Source organism: Saccopteryx bilineata, chromosome 5, assembly GCF_036850765.1.
Source record: "Saccopteryx bilineata isolate mSacBil1 chromosome 5, mSacBil1_pri_phased_curated, whole genome shotgun sequence".
NCBI classification, from domain to species: Eukaryota; Metazoa; Chordata; class Mammalia; order Chiroptera; family Emballonuridae; genus Saccopteryx; species Saccopteryx bilineata.
The window spans coordinates 135,680,722-135,698,785 of record NC_089494.1 but is presented as its reverse complement, the minus strand read 5'-3'; the positions used below and the strand labels follow the sequence as shown (position 1 = coordinate 135,698,785).

The following is an 18,064-nucleotide window of genomic DNA, read 5'->3' as shown; positions in this document are numbered from 1 at the left end:
ACTGGTGCTAGGCATCTGTGAGGCACTGGGGATGTGGGAGCAACTGGCAGCTGGTCCTGTCCCTAGGGGGGTGATAAGAAAGATACAAGGGGCTGTGGGAGTGCAGAAGAAAGGCAAGCTACACCCGGGGTTCCTGCCCGACCCAAAGGAGGAGACTGTTACGGGATCAACAGTAAAGGGTTTCCGGAAGAGAGAGCAACCTCCATGGATGGCTGTTAGTCATTATTCTGACCTCACCAGAAACAGCCCCAAGAAAATCCACAACCTACTGATGAATGTCTAAAACATTAGTTTGTTACTCAAACTGAGTCCAAGATAAACCAAGGGCAGAATGACAATGTAAAACCTCATTTCACAGAGTTAAAAAAACCTCTCAATAAAAATTAAAAGATGACAGCAGGTCAGGCTTGTTGATGCATTTTATTGTGAGATGGGAAGTCTGGTAAAAAACTAGAAAATGATCATGGTGTAACAAGGAACTTAAAAATGAAGAGTCAGATTTGTAACTTACATACATGAATACAGGAACAAATTGGCACAAAATGTTAAACATTGTTCCCAACACTGTTTATATCGGGTTCCCCTAACTTGGCTTACTAAGGAGATGAGTTGTATGGTTAGGCTAATCTCTTAATAAAACTGCAGAGCAGCATGCTATTAGTCACACAGTGAATTTCAAAATTTCAGAGTTTTATATTAAAAATTGGGTAAAGGTAAAATGACTTGATTGTAGTTGTAAAACTAATACATTCCCATTTAAATTCTGTTCTACAGTCCCAAGGCAAGTATAAATGTTAACATAACACTGTTAAATCAAATCTCAATGCAAGAGAACCAATTGCATCTCTACTTTAAATCTTATCAACTTTCCAAATTTTCATACTAAAATATATTATTGTATTAATACAAACTACAGTATTATACACTACACTGTGTAATAAATAAAGAAATATAAAAATAAGACACATAAATATAAAAGTTTTCTAAAACTAAAAGTACATATGTCAGTAAGAAGGGTATTAATACTGCCAGATTTGAAGACATACAGTACAAAAATGTTGTACAGATCTATAAACTAAAAGAAATAATACTGATAGGTAAAAATCAGCTAATGATGTTAATAAACTGGGTCCATAATAACTAACATTTGGAAACAGTTATGAGCCAAATAACAAATGGCATGTCCATGTCAGAAATGCAAGTAAATGGATAAAGCAGATTAGAAAATTTCCCTTTCATTTCTGTAGAGAAATTCTGAAAGTCAATTAACGTCAAATGAATACTGAGGAATTAAAGGATAAAGTGTCCCAGTGTTTCAGTTTCTTTGACAGAGTCAGTGGTTTTAATGTTTACTTTGGAATTTGAGAAAAGAAACAAATCCACAAATGCTAGTTATTGCAGGCCATGGGATGAGTGAAGGCGGGCAGAGCCTCAACAATACTGACAAATGGCACTTACAGCACACAGGTCTTGCTTAAGGCCAAAGGAGATACAAAGCTTCATATCAAATCCTTCATATTTGTTACCACATACTCAAACACAATTACAAACACTGATTCTGACTACTCTGCTGTCCTTACCAGTATTAACACGGTTAGTCCCTGCAATCAGAATGCAGTGACAACCTTCTGAACTCCATTTTAAACATGAGTAAGAAACTCCAGTTCTGTTCTCGGCTGCTCTCTTAAGGCTAACAACACACTTTAACTGAGAATACACTCTACTCTGACATCTAAATATTAGAAATGACTACCTTCGAGGTGGAATTTTTAAAAGGTAGTTAGCACAATTTGGAACTGCATAATACTTTTCTGTGAAGGGAATTTTGTAGTGCAGAAGTTCTCACATTAAAAAAAAACATAATAAAATACTGAAGCGGATTTACATATGTTTATCAATAAAAAATTATAAAATTTCTCCCAATTGTACAGCTTAAGAATAAACCAATATGATAATTAATACTGATAAATGAAGCAATGCCAGATGTTGAATCAATCAGCTTTCTTTAACCTGTTAAATCTTTGCTTTCTGAGTCATTATAGTTTTCTAATCTGCTTCATGTTACAAACTTTTTCCTAACTTTGAAAAACGCACAAAAAATTACTAGGTTGGAGGTTCAGGCACACCTGGATTTTTTTTTGTTTTTTTCTTTTTTTTTTTTGTATTTTGTATTTTTCAAAATTTTTACTTTACACAGTAGTGAACAGAAATCACAGTATACAGGTTACTGTGTTTCCATGAAAAGCATGTATAATATAGAATAAACTTCATTACCAATTGGAATTTATTTGCCTTCTAGAAAAACTACTAGGCTTCATTCGTTTTTTCTTCTGACACTTGCTCACTATTCTCGCTCACTTTTTGTTCTAAGCCGCTGCCCCGCCTTCCAGCCCCACCATCCCTCATGGCGCTCTCAGTTTCTGCTCCTTCGCCTACATCCTCTGCCTCTTCTCCCTCCTCCTCCTCCTCCTCCTCCTCCTCCATCTCCACTTCCTCCTCCTCCTCCTCCTCACCCGCCTGTGGCTTTTCACATTCTTTTTCTTCTTGTAGTTCCTCCATCTCTTTATCCTCTTCCTCCTCTTCCTCCTTCTCGCTGTCTTCATCTTCCTCCCTTGTCAGGCTCTCCCTCTCATCGGAGTCGGCCGGGGAGGGAGAGGCCCTGGCCCCACGGCCCCTGCCCGGGACCCCGGGCCCGGCCTCTTCCAGCTCCGCGCTGTCCCGCTCCTCAGCCTCCCGCTTGCAGTAGGAGTATCGGTGGTTCATGTGCTGCGAGTAAGACCCGGAGTGGGAGAAGCGCTTCCCACATTTGTCACATTGGTAGGGCTTTTCCCCAGAATGTAACCGCATGTGCTCAATCAAGTGATGTTTGTGTTTAAACGCCTTTTTACAGATACCACATTCGTGGGGTCTTTTACCTGCATAAAAGGAAGACAGATATGAAATAGAATGGTGGTTTTAAGCAAATAAAATCCTCATTAAGCTTCTGGGGGGCACTCCAGGTTGTGAAAAGGGTTAGAGAAGAGATGCATTTTTAAAAAACTGTCAGGTTCATCAACATACCTGTGTGTTCATATTTATGTCTCAATAACGAACTACTCTTTTGGAATATCTTATCACACAAATCACAAGCATACATTCCATTTTCTGTCTTCCGCATCTTCTTCTTGGGTGGTGTAGAATCAGAGTCATTCTGATCCTCTACATTTGAAACTCCTTCTGAGCTAGTGTCTTGCCTTTCATCCTAACAGATAAAAAGGAATAAGAAAATTTAAATTTAAAAGGTAAGCAAGAGACATTAATAAAAGTATAGATTAAAGGACGACTTTGATTTATACTTTCTTTTTTTTTTTTTTTTTTAAATATTTTATTTATTGATTTTTTTTTAGAGAGAGAGGAGTGAGAGAGAGAGAGACAGAGAGAGAGAGAGAAGGGGGAGGAGCAGGAAGCATCAACTCCCATATGTGCCTTGACCAGGCAAGCCCAAGGTTTCGAACCGGCGACCTCAGTGTTCCAGGTCGACGCTTTATCCCACTGCGCCACCACAGGTCAGGCCTGATTTATACTTTCAACAATTTGACCAAAGCAAGCTCACTGCTCCGCACTGCACATGGGCTCTGCGCTGGGCTAGATGAGTGGGGCGGAGGCAGACAAGAGTGAGCTTGGGCAAGATAGTTGCAACCGTAACAAAAACATATGGTCAAATGGTGCTGAAAGGAAAGGTCCCCAAAGGAAAAAGTGTAAAATTTGTGAAAAAAACAAAATTTACTTAGCTCCCTGTAAATCATTACTTTATGAGAAATTTACAGCAAGTTTAACTCATGAATATGGGATATAATCACTAATATCTAACTATATCCTTTACCTTCCTTTTTTCCTTCTGGGTCTCACTAAGCAAAAATTGAGATTCTGTTTTTTAAAAGTGGTCTTCAGATTGTATCTTCCAGAGCATCAGAGTTCTATGGACTAACCTCCATGGTCTCCTTGAAAAGAGAGAGTTTACGCTATCATGGTTCTAAGGAGTAAGACAGAAAACAGGGCAGGAGGATCTAGGTTTTCAAATGAGAATACTTGTCTGTCAGAATGAATCTTCAGCATTTTAGTAGAATAAAAACATTTCAGGCACTCTCAGGGAGACACTTCAGGCAGGGGCCATCACGTAGGGAGGATAACCCTTCAGGGAGCCTACAGTGGAACTGGGTCCCCTGACAGCCTTGTGTCTTTTCTGAAGCCTTCTATTTTGTTGCTTCTAAACCCACAACTTTTCTAAAAGTTCAAAGGTTCCCCACAGCACTTATTCTGGCTTTGGAAGGGAGGAGAGTGCAGCCATCTGTCTGGGTCACTTCTGAGCTGCCAGCAGGTGCTAAGGAAGGCGACTCCACCCTCAATGCTATCTGATCTAGTCATAATTGAGCAAAATGTTAGCAGTCCCCCCATTGTTATTCAAAGGCGTGCACGATGTTCCACACACTAAAAACTTAAGATGAATTCACTGGTCATGTGAAATTTTTCTCAATAGTCATCACAATTACAGAAAACCCAATTGGTAGCAATATTTAAGGAGGAAAAAGGCATAAAACACATTTGAACAGGATATTGTAATTATTTTAGCTGTGTACCTACTTATAGCAAATATTTGAATAAAGGAGCAAATCATTTGACTCAATCAAAAATTGATGGAAAAAATGGAGAGGCATCAAGGTTAGTCACAGAAAAGCCTGGCCAATGAGGCACACCACAATCACATAAAAAGTTTCTATCTAGAATGATCATAACTTTTGGGAGAAAGTTAAAAAGGATATGCATTTATTGATAAGACTGCACCAGATGTCATCTCTGTGTTTGGATTCAGACCCATTTTGGTGGTGGCAAGACAACTGGCTTTGGCATGATTTACGATTCCTTGGATTACACAAAGAAAAGTGAACCCAAACAAACTTTCAAGACAGGGCCTGTACAAGGAACACGAGAGCAGAATACAGACAGTCGGGGGGGGGGGGGGGAGGGCTGCAGGGGCCAACTGGGTGCTGGCAAAGATGACAGAGACCGGACAGCAGAAGGAGCAAAGGTTCTTCAGTGACATTATCTCTGGCGACTGCAGGTCTTTTATGAGAGAATTAATAAACTAAGAACTTCAAAAAATAAAAATATATTTCCTCAGATATATTATGACTGAACCCTGTTTACGTTATAGCTCATAAAGGGATCTGTAAATTCACTAGATGAGTTCTTTGTATACTTAATTCTTGTTTAAAGCTTTTTATAAACAGAGGAGCTAACATAAAAAATGAGAGCTAAGTCTGCCTGGTGTGGAATGTCAGTGAGTCTGCCTAGTGTGGAATGTCTGTGAACGAGAACATGTTTTCATTTATTAATGATCATAATAAAGGCAGAAATTATCATAAAAACAAATCCAACTAGTGAATATTCCAACATTTCTTTTCTGTCTCTAGCTTCAAATAGCCAAATCTTTGGCTGAGACTAAGCAATAGGTTTTCACAGCAGAATAACTCTCTGAACTAGAGTCGATAACGATACCTTGGATTAGGAAACAGCTGAAGACATGATGCTACTACTAAGGTCAAAGCAAAAGTTCATCTATATTTACTTTTTAATTTTTTTAAATTTTTTAATTTTAATTTTTTGTATATTTCTGAAGCTGGAAACGGGGAGAGACAGTCAGACAGATTCCCGCATGCACCCGACCGGGATCCACCCAGCATGCCCACCAGGGGGCGATGCTCTGCCCCTCCGGGGTGTCGCTCTGTTGCGACCAGAGCCACTCCAGTGCCTGGGGCAGAGGCCAAGGAGCCATCCCCAGCGCCCGGGCCATCTTTGCTCCAATGGAGCCTCGCTGCGGGAGGGGAAGAGAGAGACAGAGAGGAAGGAGAGGGGGAAGGGTGGTGAAGCAGATGGGCGCCTCTCCTGTGTGCCCCGGCCGGGAATCGAACCCGGGACTTCTGCACGCCAGGCCGACGCTCTACCACTGAGCCAACCGGCCAGGGCCTATATTTACTTTTTTTAAAATGGCAGTTTGTAGCAACCTGTTTGGCTCTGTAGAAATTCATTGAAATAAGTCAAGCTAGCATTTTACGAAACAGGTTTGGAATGGAAGCTTTTTACCTGATTTCCATTTGACTGGATCACCTTCAAGGGCGCTTCTTGGACTGCCGGGCTGACTGTAGCTGAGTATGTGTAAGCCACCTGGGGGATCAGAATAGCCTGCTTATTGGCAGCTAGTGCTCTCAAGCACGGAACACTGTTCTGGTCGGCAATGGCCACGATCGTGGGTAACTGGGCAGTGACTGTAGGTATAGCAATATTTATGGGGTTGGCACTTGGTGGGATTACATTTACAACTGGTTCTGAGTCTGTAACACAACTGTCCTTTTGTGGCTCCTTTTTTGCACAAGACAAGTTCAAGGGTTCTTCCTGGACAGAATAAACACTGTTCTGGTAAACACTAGTGATAGTTGACCTTTCCAATAATTCTCCCTGTTGCTTTGGTAGTGAAAGATCAAGAGGTTCTACTTGTGGCTCTTCCTGTGCACCTTCTGCTGTGTACAAGTAACCCTGTGTATTTCTGGATGAAGAAAGGTTTAGAGGTGATGGGGAGGATGTAATACTTCTGGAACCATTGACGGATGATCCCACTGGTAAAACTGGAGAGTTAGTGATCTTCAGAGGACTTTGTAGATTTCCTGTGTTGTCCTGGGATTCGTTTACATTTGTAGACTGAAGCTGATCATCGTTCTTTGCTGAGATACTTACTTTTCCTGCTTCGGGAGAAGATGGTTCAGAAGACTGCACTGAAATCTGTCCGGCTTGCATCTTTTCAAACCACTTTTTTACGACATCCAGGGGTAGGTTTACTGAATCAGCAATCTTTGAGAGCTCTTCTGCACTTGGTTGTGCATTCAAAGCATAATATGCTTTTAGAAGAGACAAGAGGTTCTTCAACGGTGGCTGACTGGGAGACAAATTGCCATCTCCAGGCCCTGATGAAGCAGAGGACTCAGGCTTCTCAGCCTCCAGGGCAGGGAGTAGAGGGAGCTGGGCAGGCTGCTTCAGGTTATAGTGCTTTAGCTCTGGAAGTGCACTGATATCTCCTGGACAGTCGTCACACAGAAGGCAAGTGCTCTCGTTCACTCCTTCCTCGAAACTTTTGTCCCTCTCAGATTTAACAGTAAGATCTTCTGGTAACTTTTCACTTTTGCAACTGTTTGTTGGGACTGGATTTTCTTTTTTTAAATTTTGAGGAACAACTTGAAGTTGGCTAGGTTGCTCAAGACTATAGTTAATGATAATTTTGGTTGTTCCATCTTGATCAACCAAAGGAAGACTGATGGCTGAAATAACAGAATGGCCACCTTGCTGTATGGATGAAGCACTGATTGTTTCCTGTTCTTTGGATGCAAGGTTGGCTTGATTATTCTCCAAAACTTGCCTTATTACATTACCATCTACAGCCACTTTAAGTACATTCTGAATATCACTTAAATTGATACTTATGGGAGACACCAAACCAACTGTTGGCAGAACAACAGCTTGCACCACACCCTGAGGAGAACTGGTTGCCTGTAAGGGGCCACCACCACTGAAAACCCCGTTTTGCAAAGGGGTTGAACAGTTGATTCCTGAAGCAACCACTATGGGTTTGAATTCATAATCCACAGGTTCAGTTTTAATTTGGTTTACAGAAAGTTGTTCTTGAAGGGGTTTATTCTCTATCTTCTGCCGTATCTGTGGCCGCGTGGGGCTGCCTGGTGATGCGGAGAGAGATGGTGAGGAACACTGAGACGTCTTGAGTCCTGTTCGTGGTCGCCCGTTCACAGGCATCAGGCTGATACATTTCTTACTGCTTATGTGTGAGCTATAGGAACCAGAATGGGAAAAACGTTTCTTGCAGTTTGGGCACTCATATGGCTTCTCTCCTAAACAACAACAAAAATATATATTTATACATTTTTATGTATCTACATTTTCCATAAAACAAACAATATCAATTTAAAAAGGGATTGCCATGTATACTTGTGGTACAGTTTTATTTAGAATCATCATTTAAGTTCAAAACCTATATAATCTGTACTACAATTGGTAACCACAATAAGGGCGTCTTCTCTGCATATATGTGTTATATTTCTGCTAACTTTTAAAACTTCAAATCATTCTCAGATATCCAAAATATATGACACCCTGCTCTCCCAAGTATTTTTTTTCTTATCCTGTTTCACCAATGTATGAAGTTGTCTATACTTCATTCTTCTTAACCACCTGTAGGAGAAAATAATATTAGAGGAAAAAAATAAATGAACTATTCTGAAAAACTTAACAAGTCTGAATATCTCTGACTGAATCATATACATATCTCTTTCCCATATCTTTAGGTTTTTTTTGAAAAGACTTTCTCAAAGAGAATAAAACTTTAAATATAAGATACTTCTATAACTGGGATGTATGTATGCCCAGAGACATAAGGCAATGTTCTAGTGGAAATGCAAAGTACCTTGGAGTTTCAATTTTAGTGACGTGATTATGGTAACTTAAAGTATTATTTTTATATTAAAACAGATTATACGTTGTTGCACAAATGCATCATCTGTGTGAACTGTTAGGAAGAAAGCACAATGTCAAAGAAGCTTCTTGCTTGTAGAGGCCTCCATTCAAGTTTCTGCCCTAAACCCCTAGGGCACAAGGCATCCCCCTCCTGCCAGGAGGGGTACTATGGTAGAGAATAACGAGAAGCACTGAGCTAAGCAGAATATTTCATGCCACTCTAATTCTTCATGTTTAATCTACAGTTATAGTTCATTACTTTATAAGTTACAGGTTATTGGTGGAGAGTGTCAGAAACAAGATGGACACTTGCAGGTTTGTTTGCCATTTATCCCTCGCACCTACTACAGCACAGACCACAAAGATGCATATCAAACCTTTTTTTAGGTTAATGAATGGGTAACTATAGAACTATGAAATGTAACAATATTGATTTCTCTACCCAATGTCAAAATAAAGCTTTCTTTCCCCCTTTCTTTTTAAGAATGAAGATTAATTAAAATTAAGTGCATTAAAATAAAAGCATACACTGAGAAATCAATGTAAGTTCTCTTAGTTATGTAATTTCAATGTTGTCAAGTTTTTAAAAAGTGAGTTTTGTTTTCTCATAAATTAGATTACTTGAAGAATCAGAGATTGGAATTGGAAGCAAGTAAGAAGTCCCCTAGTCCAGCCTTCTTTTCAATGATCTGATATCAACCCTGACACTGGCTAGCTTCCGAGAGACTCCCGTATTAAGAGGAGGTCATCACTGTTGGGCAACACTATGAAGATGGTCTAGTTCGGTCCTGCTAAAGAAAATGGATCTGTGTTCAGATCCTAGGTCTGCCACATACTGTTTCCTTCACTTTTCCATGACTTGGTGTTCTGGTGTGTAAATAAATGCAGCTACACCCTCACTGGCTTGTTACAGCAGTTATATGAGATAATACAGCAAAACTCAGTGTGTTCTTGGTAAATGTTAGTGACTCTTAAAAAGCATTTCTGAGAAGGTACAGATTCAGTTGGCTTGGTATAACGCTGATTTACTTCCTTCTGATGCCCCAGAGAACAAGCCTGACCTCCACACAGAAGAAGAATTGTTCCATGCATCCTTAAACTAATCTCAGGTAGGTTAAACCTTGCAGGCCCTTCAAACCCTCATGGGACATGGCTTTCAGAACCCTCACCTGCTTGTTAACTCCCCTCTGGAAATTCGCTGCCCATTTATCACTATCTTCCCAACAGAATGCCTAAAAGGTGATTCAGTACTCAAAATGCATCAGATAAAAATTTCTAGGAGTGGTAAAACAAGTGACACAGTCTCATACATCTCTATTTTAACATTTTTAATACTTTCATAAACATTTTTTAGATAAGCTACATGTTTGTTCTCTTATTTTCTTGATTCTTTTGCTCATTAGGAAAATAGGCAGCTGTAATGTAGTTTATCTTATCTTCACAGACAGGGGGGTAGGAAGCACAATTGGTAAGGCAATGGCTTTGGAGTCAGGATGGCTACAGCTTTGCCATACATTAGATGAGTGAGACAATGGCCAAGTTAACTAGGCTCTGTCAGACTCCATTGCTCTCATTTGTGTAAAAAGGAGGAGGTAGGAATATATGCCTCACAGGGTTAATAAGAGGATTCTCAGTTAATGCACATAAGTAGCTAGAATGTGGCTCTACAGAGTTAAGTGTTCAATATGTGCTATTATCATTATTGTTATTGTTGGGAATTACTCTAGTATTTTATTGCTGCAAAGAAAGTCAACAATATTCTAAAGCCAAAGTCACTATGTTTGTTAGAAAACTCCTACTTTCTTAACTTCACAGCTTTATGGTACATAACTAACATATATCACTTAATTCATCTATTTAGGTTAGTGTTTGTAACTACTACATCCTGGAAGTGATATCAGTAAGTTGCCCTGCTCAAAGATAGATGGACTATAAATACTCTGTTTTTTTAATGGCTGAGGTGAGTGTTTGGTTACATACCATGTAAAATTTTTCCAGGCTACAATTACTATATGGCCATGGAACTACTGTTTTCTGGGGAGTGCAGGTGCTACTCTGTCTCACCTCTGAGTGGACATGTGGTGGCCTCCATTCATCACAGCTCAATTCCCACATGCAGAGTTCAAGTGATAACTGACACATGGCTCTGCAGTGGGCTCATTTATGGGCATCAGAAGAAAGCAATGATCAGTGTAATTTTAGGGTGTATAACTGAGGACCTTGATCCTTAATAACTTTTAAAAAAATTGAACTGAGAAAAAAAAATTACACAGGTTTACTAAAGGACATGCAGTTGTCCACTATTAGATACTTTAACCAGTGCTTTTAACACTATCTGTGGTGAAGAACTGCTTTTCCTTTAATTCTGTTTTAAATTTCCAAACTACCGTGGACTTGTATCTGTAAAACAAAATGGAATTATTACTGCACTGTTTTGACATGTAACATTTTCTAAATGCTTCCTCTTAATTTGTGTATTTAAAGAGCTGGTAACAACTAGCTGCAGACAGCGACCAGTCCTGGGGACCAGTCCCCGAGTGCCCCTCCCAGACATCTTCCCTGGGGTGGTAGGGGGGGACAGGCCATTAGAAATCTGTAGACTTGGATTGTCAAGTGGCCACCTGGAGAAATGTTTTTTTCCTAATTGCAGTTTGGTGAAATATCAATGGACTCTGTTTAAGAATCTTATTTTAAAAGAAAACCCTATCAAATTCTCCACTGTATTATGTTATTGAGGATGATATAAATTGTGTTTTGCTCTTTCTTCTTTATGATACTTCAAGAAACAAGTTTATCTATAGACTTAGTACCAGGAATAGGTGTGCTTTTTCTAGCAACAGGTGCCTTTATCACTGACACTGGTCTTGGTTACTGACTGCAATTTTCTTACTTCCTAAACTGTAGAGTCTAATTTGTGGTCTACATCTAGGATATGCAAGGGATTTCATAGCATTCTCCCCCCCCCCCCCCGCCCCCCCCCCACATTTCATGTCAGTTTTACTTTACTAATTTTATTTTCCTTATGTATTTTAAATTAAATTTTCTTGCCATATTAAAGGCATACAAGCTTCATACTAAATAACATTGAGAACAAGACAGGTATAAACATGTAGTGACACTGCTAAATTTGCATTAGCACTTTAAGCAGCAGTAGCACACTGCAAGTTAGATGGGGAAACCTCTTGGCCATTCAGACTCCTACAATCCCTCTGTAGGCACTGCAGACGGCATGTCCTTACTTACTAATCCACTGAGGCTATGTCCTTACTTACTACTCCACTGAGGCTATGTCCTTACTTACTACTCCACTGAGGCTATGTCCTTACTTACTACTTCACTGAGGCTATGTCCTTACTTGCTACTTCACTGAGGCTATGTCCTTACTTACTACTTCACTGAGACTATGTCCTTACTTACTACTTCACTGAGGCTATGTCCTTACTTACTACTCCACTGCAGACGGCATGTCCTTACTTACTACTTCACTGAGACTATGTCCTTACTTACTACTCCACTGAGGCTATGTCCTTACTTACTACTCCACTGCAGACGGCATGTCCTTACTTACTACTTCACTGAGACTATGCCCTTACTTGCTACTTCACTGAGACTATGTCCTTACTTACTACTCCACTGAGGCTATGTCCTTACTTACTACTCCACTGAGATTATGTCCTTACTTACTACTCCACTGAGGCTATGTCCTTACTACTCCACTGAGGCTATGTCCTTACTTACTACTCCACTGAGACTATGTCCTTACTTGCTACTTCACTGAGACTATGTCCTTACTTGCTACTCCACTGAGGCTATGTCCTTACTTACTACTCCACTGAGGCTATGTCCTTACTTACTACTTCACTGAGACTATGTCCTTACTTGCTACTTCACTGAGACTATGTCCTTACTTACTACTTCACTGAGACTATGTCCTTACTTACTACTCCACTGAGGCTAAGTCCTTACTTACTACTCCACTGCAGATGGCATGTCCTTACTTACTACTTCACTGAGACTATGTCCTTACTTAGTACTTCACTGAGACTATGTCCTTACTTACTACTCCACTGAGGCTATGTCCTTACTTACTACTCCACTGCAGACGGCATGTTCTTACTTACTACTTCACTGAGACTATGTCCTTACTTACTACTCCACTGAGGCTATGTCCTTACTTACTACTCCACTGCAGACGGCATGTCCTTACTTACTACTTCACTGAGACTATGTCCTTACTTACTACTCCACTGAGGCTAAGTCCTTACTTACTACTCCACTGCAGATGGCATGTCCTTACTTACTACTTCACTGAGACTATGTCCTTACTTAGTACTTCACTGAGACTATGTCCTTACTTACTACTCCACTGAGGCTATGTCCTTACTTACTACTCCACTGCAGACGGCATGTCCTTACTTACTACTTCACTGAGACTATGTCCTTACTTACTACTCCACTGAGGCTATGTCCTTACTTACTACTCCACTGCAGACGGCATGTCCTTACTTACTACTCCACTGAGGCTATGTCCTTACTTACTACTCCACTGCAGACGGCATGTCCTTACTTACTACTTCACTGAGACTATGTCCTTACTTACTACTCCACTGAGGCTATGTCCTTACTTACTACTCCACTGCAGACGGCATGTCCTTACTTACTACTCCACTGAGGCTATGTCCTTACTTACTACTCCACTGCAGACGGCATGTCCTTACTTACTACTTCACTGAGACTATGTTCTTACTTACTACTCCACTGAGGCTATGTCCTTACTTACTACTCCACTGCAGACGGCATGTCCTTACTTACTACTCCACTGAGGCTATGTCCTTACTTACTACTCCACTGAGATTATGTCCTTACTTACTACTCCACTGAGGCTATGTCCTTACTACTCCACTGAGGCTATGTCCTTACTTACTACTCCACTGAGACTATGTCCTTACTTGCTACTTCACTGAGACTATGTCCTTACTTGCTACTTCACTGAGACTATGTCCTTACTTACTACTCCACTGAGGCTATGTCCTTACTTACTACTCTACTGAGGCTATGTCCTTACTACTTCACTGAGACTATGTCCTTACTTGCTACTTCACTGAGACTATGTCCTTACTTACTACTCCACTGAGGCTAAGTCCTTACTTACTACTCCACTGCAGACGGCATGTCCTTACTTACTACTTCACTGAGACTATGTCCTTACTTACTACTCCACTGAGGCTATGTCCTTACTTACTACTCCACTGCAGATGGCATGTCCTTACTTACTACTTCACTGAGACTATGTCCTTACTTACTACTCCACTGAGGCTATGTCCTTACTTACTACTCCACTGCAGACGGCATGTCCTTACTTACTACTTCACTGAGACTATGTCCTTACTTGCTACTTCACTGAGACTATGTCCTTACTTACTACTTCACTGAGACTATGTCCTTACTTACTACTCCACTGAGGCTATGTCCTTACTTACTACTCCACTGCAGACGGCATGTCCTTACTTACTACTTCAGAGACTATGTCCTTACTTACTACTTCACTGAGGCTATGTCCTTACTTACTACTCCACTGAGGCTATGTCCTTACTTACTACTCCACTGAGGCTATGTCCTTACTTACTACTCCACTGCAGACGGCATGTCCTTACTTACTACTTCACTGAGGCTATGTCTTTACTTACTACTTCACTGAGGCTATGTCCTTACTTACTACTTCACTGAGACTATGTCCTTACTTACTACTTCACTGAGGCTATGTCCTTACTTACTACTTCACTGAGGCTATGTCCTTACTTACTACTTCACTGAGGCTATGTCCTTACTTGCTACTTCACTGAGGCTATGTCCTTACTTGCTACTTCACTGAGACTATGTCCTTACTTGCTACTTCACTGAGACTATGTCCTTACTTGCTACTTCACTGAGACTATGTCCTTACTTGCTACTTCACTGAGACTATGTCCTTACTTGCTACTTCACTGAGACTATGTCCTTACTTGCTACTTCACTGAGACTATGTCCTTACTTACTACTTCACTGAGACTATGTCCTTACTTACTACTTCACTGAGACTATGTCCTTACTTACTACTTCACTGAGACTATGTCCTTACTTACTACTTCACTGAGACTATGTCCTTACTACTTCACTGAGACTATGTCCTTACTTGCTACTTCACTGAGACTATGTCCTTACTTACTACTTCACTGAGACTATGTCCTTACTTACTACTTCACTGAGACTATGTCCTTACTTACTACTTCACTGAGACTATGTCCTTACTTACTACTTCACTGAGACTATGTCCTTACTACTTCACTGAGACTATGTCCTTACTTACTACTTCACTGAGACTATGTCCTTACTTACTACTTCACTGAGGCTGATCGCTGACTATCAATGCAGGGTTCTGTGATGAAATATCAACTTGCTTCTAGATCTGCATTGTAACCTTTGGTATAAGCCACACCTCCAAACTTTGTATTCTCTATAGATCTGCTTGGTTCTGCTACACAACTGCAGCAGGACCATGTGACATTCACTTTGTACGGGAATCTTACTCTGAGCTTTATTCTTCCTGTACCCCATTTCAACGTGTCAAAAAAGGTCCCCCAAATTAGCTGTCACTCTATCAACATCTTTGAATCATCGCTGGTAGGAAGGAAGGTTATTAAAAATATACTGATGAAAACTAGAGCTAAGAAATAGAGCCCTGTGGCAGGCTGCAAAGGACAGCCTCTGTGTTTCGGAAGCATTCAGGTGTGGAAATAAATAAATGTTTTTGTAAGAATTTTGTTTGAGCATTTTTAAGAGATAGCTTTAACATTATTTAGCCCTCAATGAGCAATACAGTAAAGCTTCCAGAACCTCTGAAGTCCCACAGTAAAATACAGGTATTACAAACCACTCTCACCAAGCCATCCAACTATACTATTTCTGTGAAATAATATGTTTGTAAATGTGAATGCTAATACAATAATTTCCACAAAATAAGAAATGTGTAGATACAATTTCCCAATGATTAACTAATAATATTTTAATTAAAATTGTTTTAGTCTAAAATGGCATATCATACTTAACAGGAAATGAACAGAGTTCACAGTGCAATGTGGTGCTAGGTTTTCTTAATAGCCTCTAAGCAGAGCCTCAGAAGAAATGCAAATACGGTTATCTTTGTTTTTGAGTTTCTAAAAGAGACATAATATCCTCACCATATGACATTATTCTTTCTCTGGGTATTGGTTTAGAAATGACGTGGGCTGGAAAGGTGGCTGCTGCGGAGGCCACTCCCTTCCAGGTCTCTACCCACGGCTGCTCCACTGGGTGCTGCCGCCTGCCACCAGCGCCCTCAGCAGCGCCTCCCACCTGCAGTGCGTTTCCACTGCTCCCTGTAAGCAGTTTCATCTCATTTCCTCGAGCAAACTGTACCTCTATACCCTTTTTCATTATCTTGTTAACTGTGCCAGAGAGGCCATAAAATTAATGTTCAAGTGTTTTTAGGTTGTACTTCTTGTTAAGACGTTTTATTCTGCCAAGGAAATTTTATGTGTCTTATTATATTTACCTGATGATATACTTTAGTAAGATTAAAACACCAATAAAATACCATTTATGGACAAAAAAATTTCTCCAGATTCATTTATATCCTAAAAGAAAAGCAAGGCGTTTCTAATCATGTGTGAAGATCACATGTTATATTTATTTCCATGTATGCTGTAATATTCAAAGTGTAGAAAGATAAATATTTACCACTGTGGATTCTTAAGTGCTCTTTTAGATGGTGTTTGTATTTGAAAGCTTTTCCACATTCAGTGCACTTGAATTTACGATTACCCCCCGACTGCGTCACATGTCTCTGTAAGAAAGAATTGGTATTTTATTTATAAAGCAAAAAAAGCTTTAGACATAAAGAACATTCAGTCTGCTAAAAGTAATGTTTTGGTGGTTATTGTGTTTCTTAAAGACCTCTAATTATTGCAGTCACAAAAACCTAACACTTGAAACATTACCAAAAAGGAGGGTGATAGTAGAACAAAATTTTGACATAAAGAAAAATCTCCACTTTATAATTTAATGTATCAGAATACTTTATTAAGCAATATAGTATTTAACAAAAATAATAATACTAGGAACTGGAGATAATCTCATTTACACTCTCATTTATAGATAAATCAAGATCAAGAACATTCAGTCATCTGTCTAGAGCAGTTACTCAATAGGAGGCCAGGCCTACTGAAAAGTAGAAGAGGCCAGCCTTTTCAAATATTTTATCCTGTCTCTTACAATGCCTTGCATTTCTAAAAATTGCATTCTAATAAATTTAAAAAATACTTCCATTTTTTTCCTTTTTATGGAATTTATTCAGGTGACACTGGCTAACAAAATTATATAAATGGACAGTTCTACAGCACACCATCTGTACTCTGTATCGTGTGTTCATCCCCAAGTCAAGTCTCCTTCCATCACCATTATCCCCCTATGCTCTCCTCCAACACCTGTCTTTCCAGCCAGATATAAATTACTATAATGACTTTTTGTGTCATTTATCAAATCTTCACTATTATATATTTCAAATATATTCTACACCCTTAATCTCAGGAAAACACTGCTTAAATTGAATTGAACAAAATCCTGCTTATAAATCTCCGCAGGATCCCACCCCCTGGAATACAGCCCGGAGTCCACAGGCTTACTCCTCACCAGCAATCTGGGGGTCCTGCCTTGGTCATTCAGTGAGTCAGTTTTGCAACATGATGCTCTTCTCTCTCTCCTTGCCTCAGTTTATGCTATTCCTTATTTCTTGGCTATATTTCCCTTTCATTATGACTTTTAATATTCTACCTGTTTTTCAAAGGCTTATCTCAAGACTACCCACCTCATGCTCAGCCCAAGCGGAATCTCCCTCCTTGTCTTTCGTGTGGGAAGGAAAGAGAATATGCACTTACTGTGTGTCAGGCCCTATTTTATCCAAATCCCTGCTTTAAAAACCAAATCTCTGGTGACAATTCCTAAATCTGTACCTTTAAACCTCTCCCCTCAACACCAGACTCATTGCCAATTGCTTCATCAATACTCCTTGATATTGGAAAGTGACAGGCATCTGCTAACATGACTAACACTAAACTCAGTTTCTCTCCTAAAAGTCAGCAACACTTCTAGTGTTTCCTATTTTCATGAGTAACACCGTCCTTTACTGGATTATTCCTTAGGCCCTGAACTTTGGAGTGACTCTTTCTTATATCCTTACCCATTCCATCAGCAAGCCTTCTGAATACATTCTGAACCCAGTATTTATCCTTTGGTGATGTCTGTCACCATTACTGAGTTTAAAGCCACCGACCACCTCTGGCCTGAATTACAGCAATAGCCTCTTAAGTGGTCTCCCTGCTTCCATTTTTGTCTCTCTTAACCTAGCCTGTACCCAAAAGTATTCTCTTAAAAATAATTAAAAAAAAAAAGTTGAAATCCAATGTCCTTCTACGGCTTCCCTACTGCACTCTGGAAT

At 39.9% G+C, this 18,064-nt stretch overlaps 1 protein-coding gene across 4 annotated transcripts in view; it reads right to left on the bottom strand.

Annotated features, from left to right (window-relative positions):
• Window positions 1–401: 401 nt before the first annotated feature.
• ZEB1 (zinc finger E-box binding homeobox 1) overlaps window positions 402–18,064 on the bottom strand; it is a 216,700-nt gene continuing 199,037 nt past the window's right edge. For all 4 annotated transcript variants that reach the window (XM_066233122.1, XM_066233125.1, XM_066233124.1 and 1 more), the window contains exons 6-9: window positions 16,309–16,414; window positions 6,121–7,931; window positions 3,061–3,241; window positions 402–2,915 (exon numbers count right to left, since the gene is read on the bottom strand). In XM_066233122.1, coding sequence (XP_066089219.1) covers window positions 2,308–2,915; window positions 3,061–3,241; window positions 6,121–7,931; window positions 16,309–16,414 — 2,706 coding nt within the window. In that variant the 3' untranslated portion in view covers window positions 402–2,307. The remainder of the gene's footprint in view (window positions 2,916–3,060; window positions 3,242–6,120; window positions 7,932–16,308; window positions 16,415–18,064) is intronic.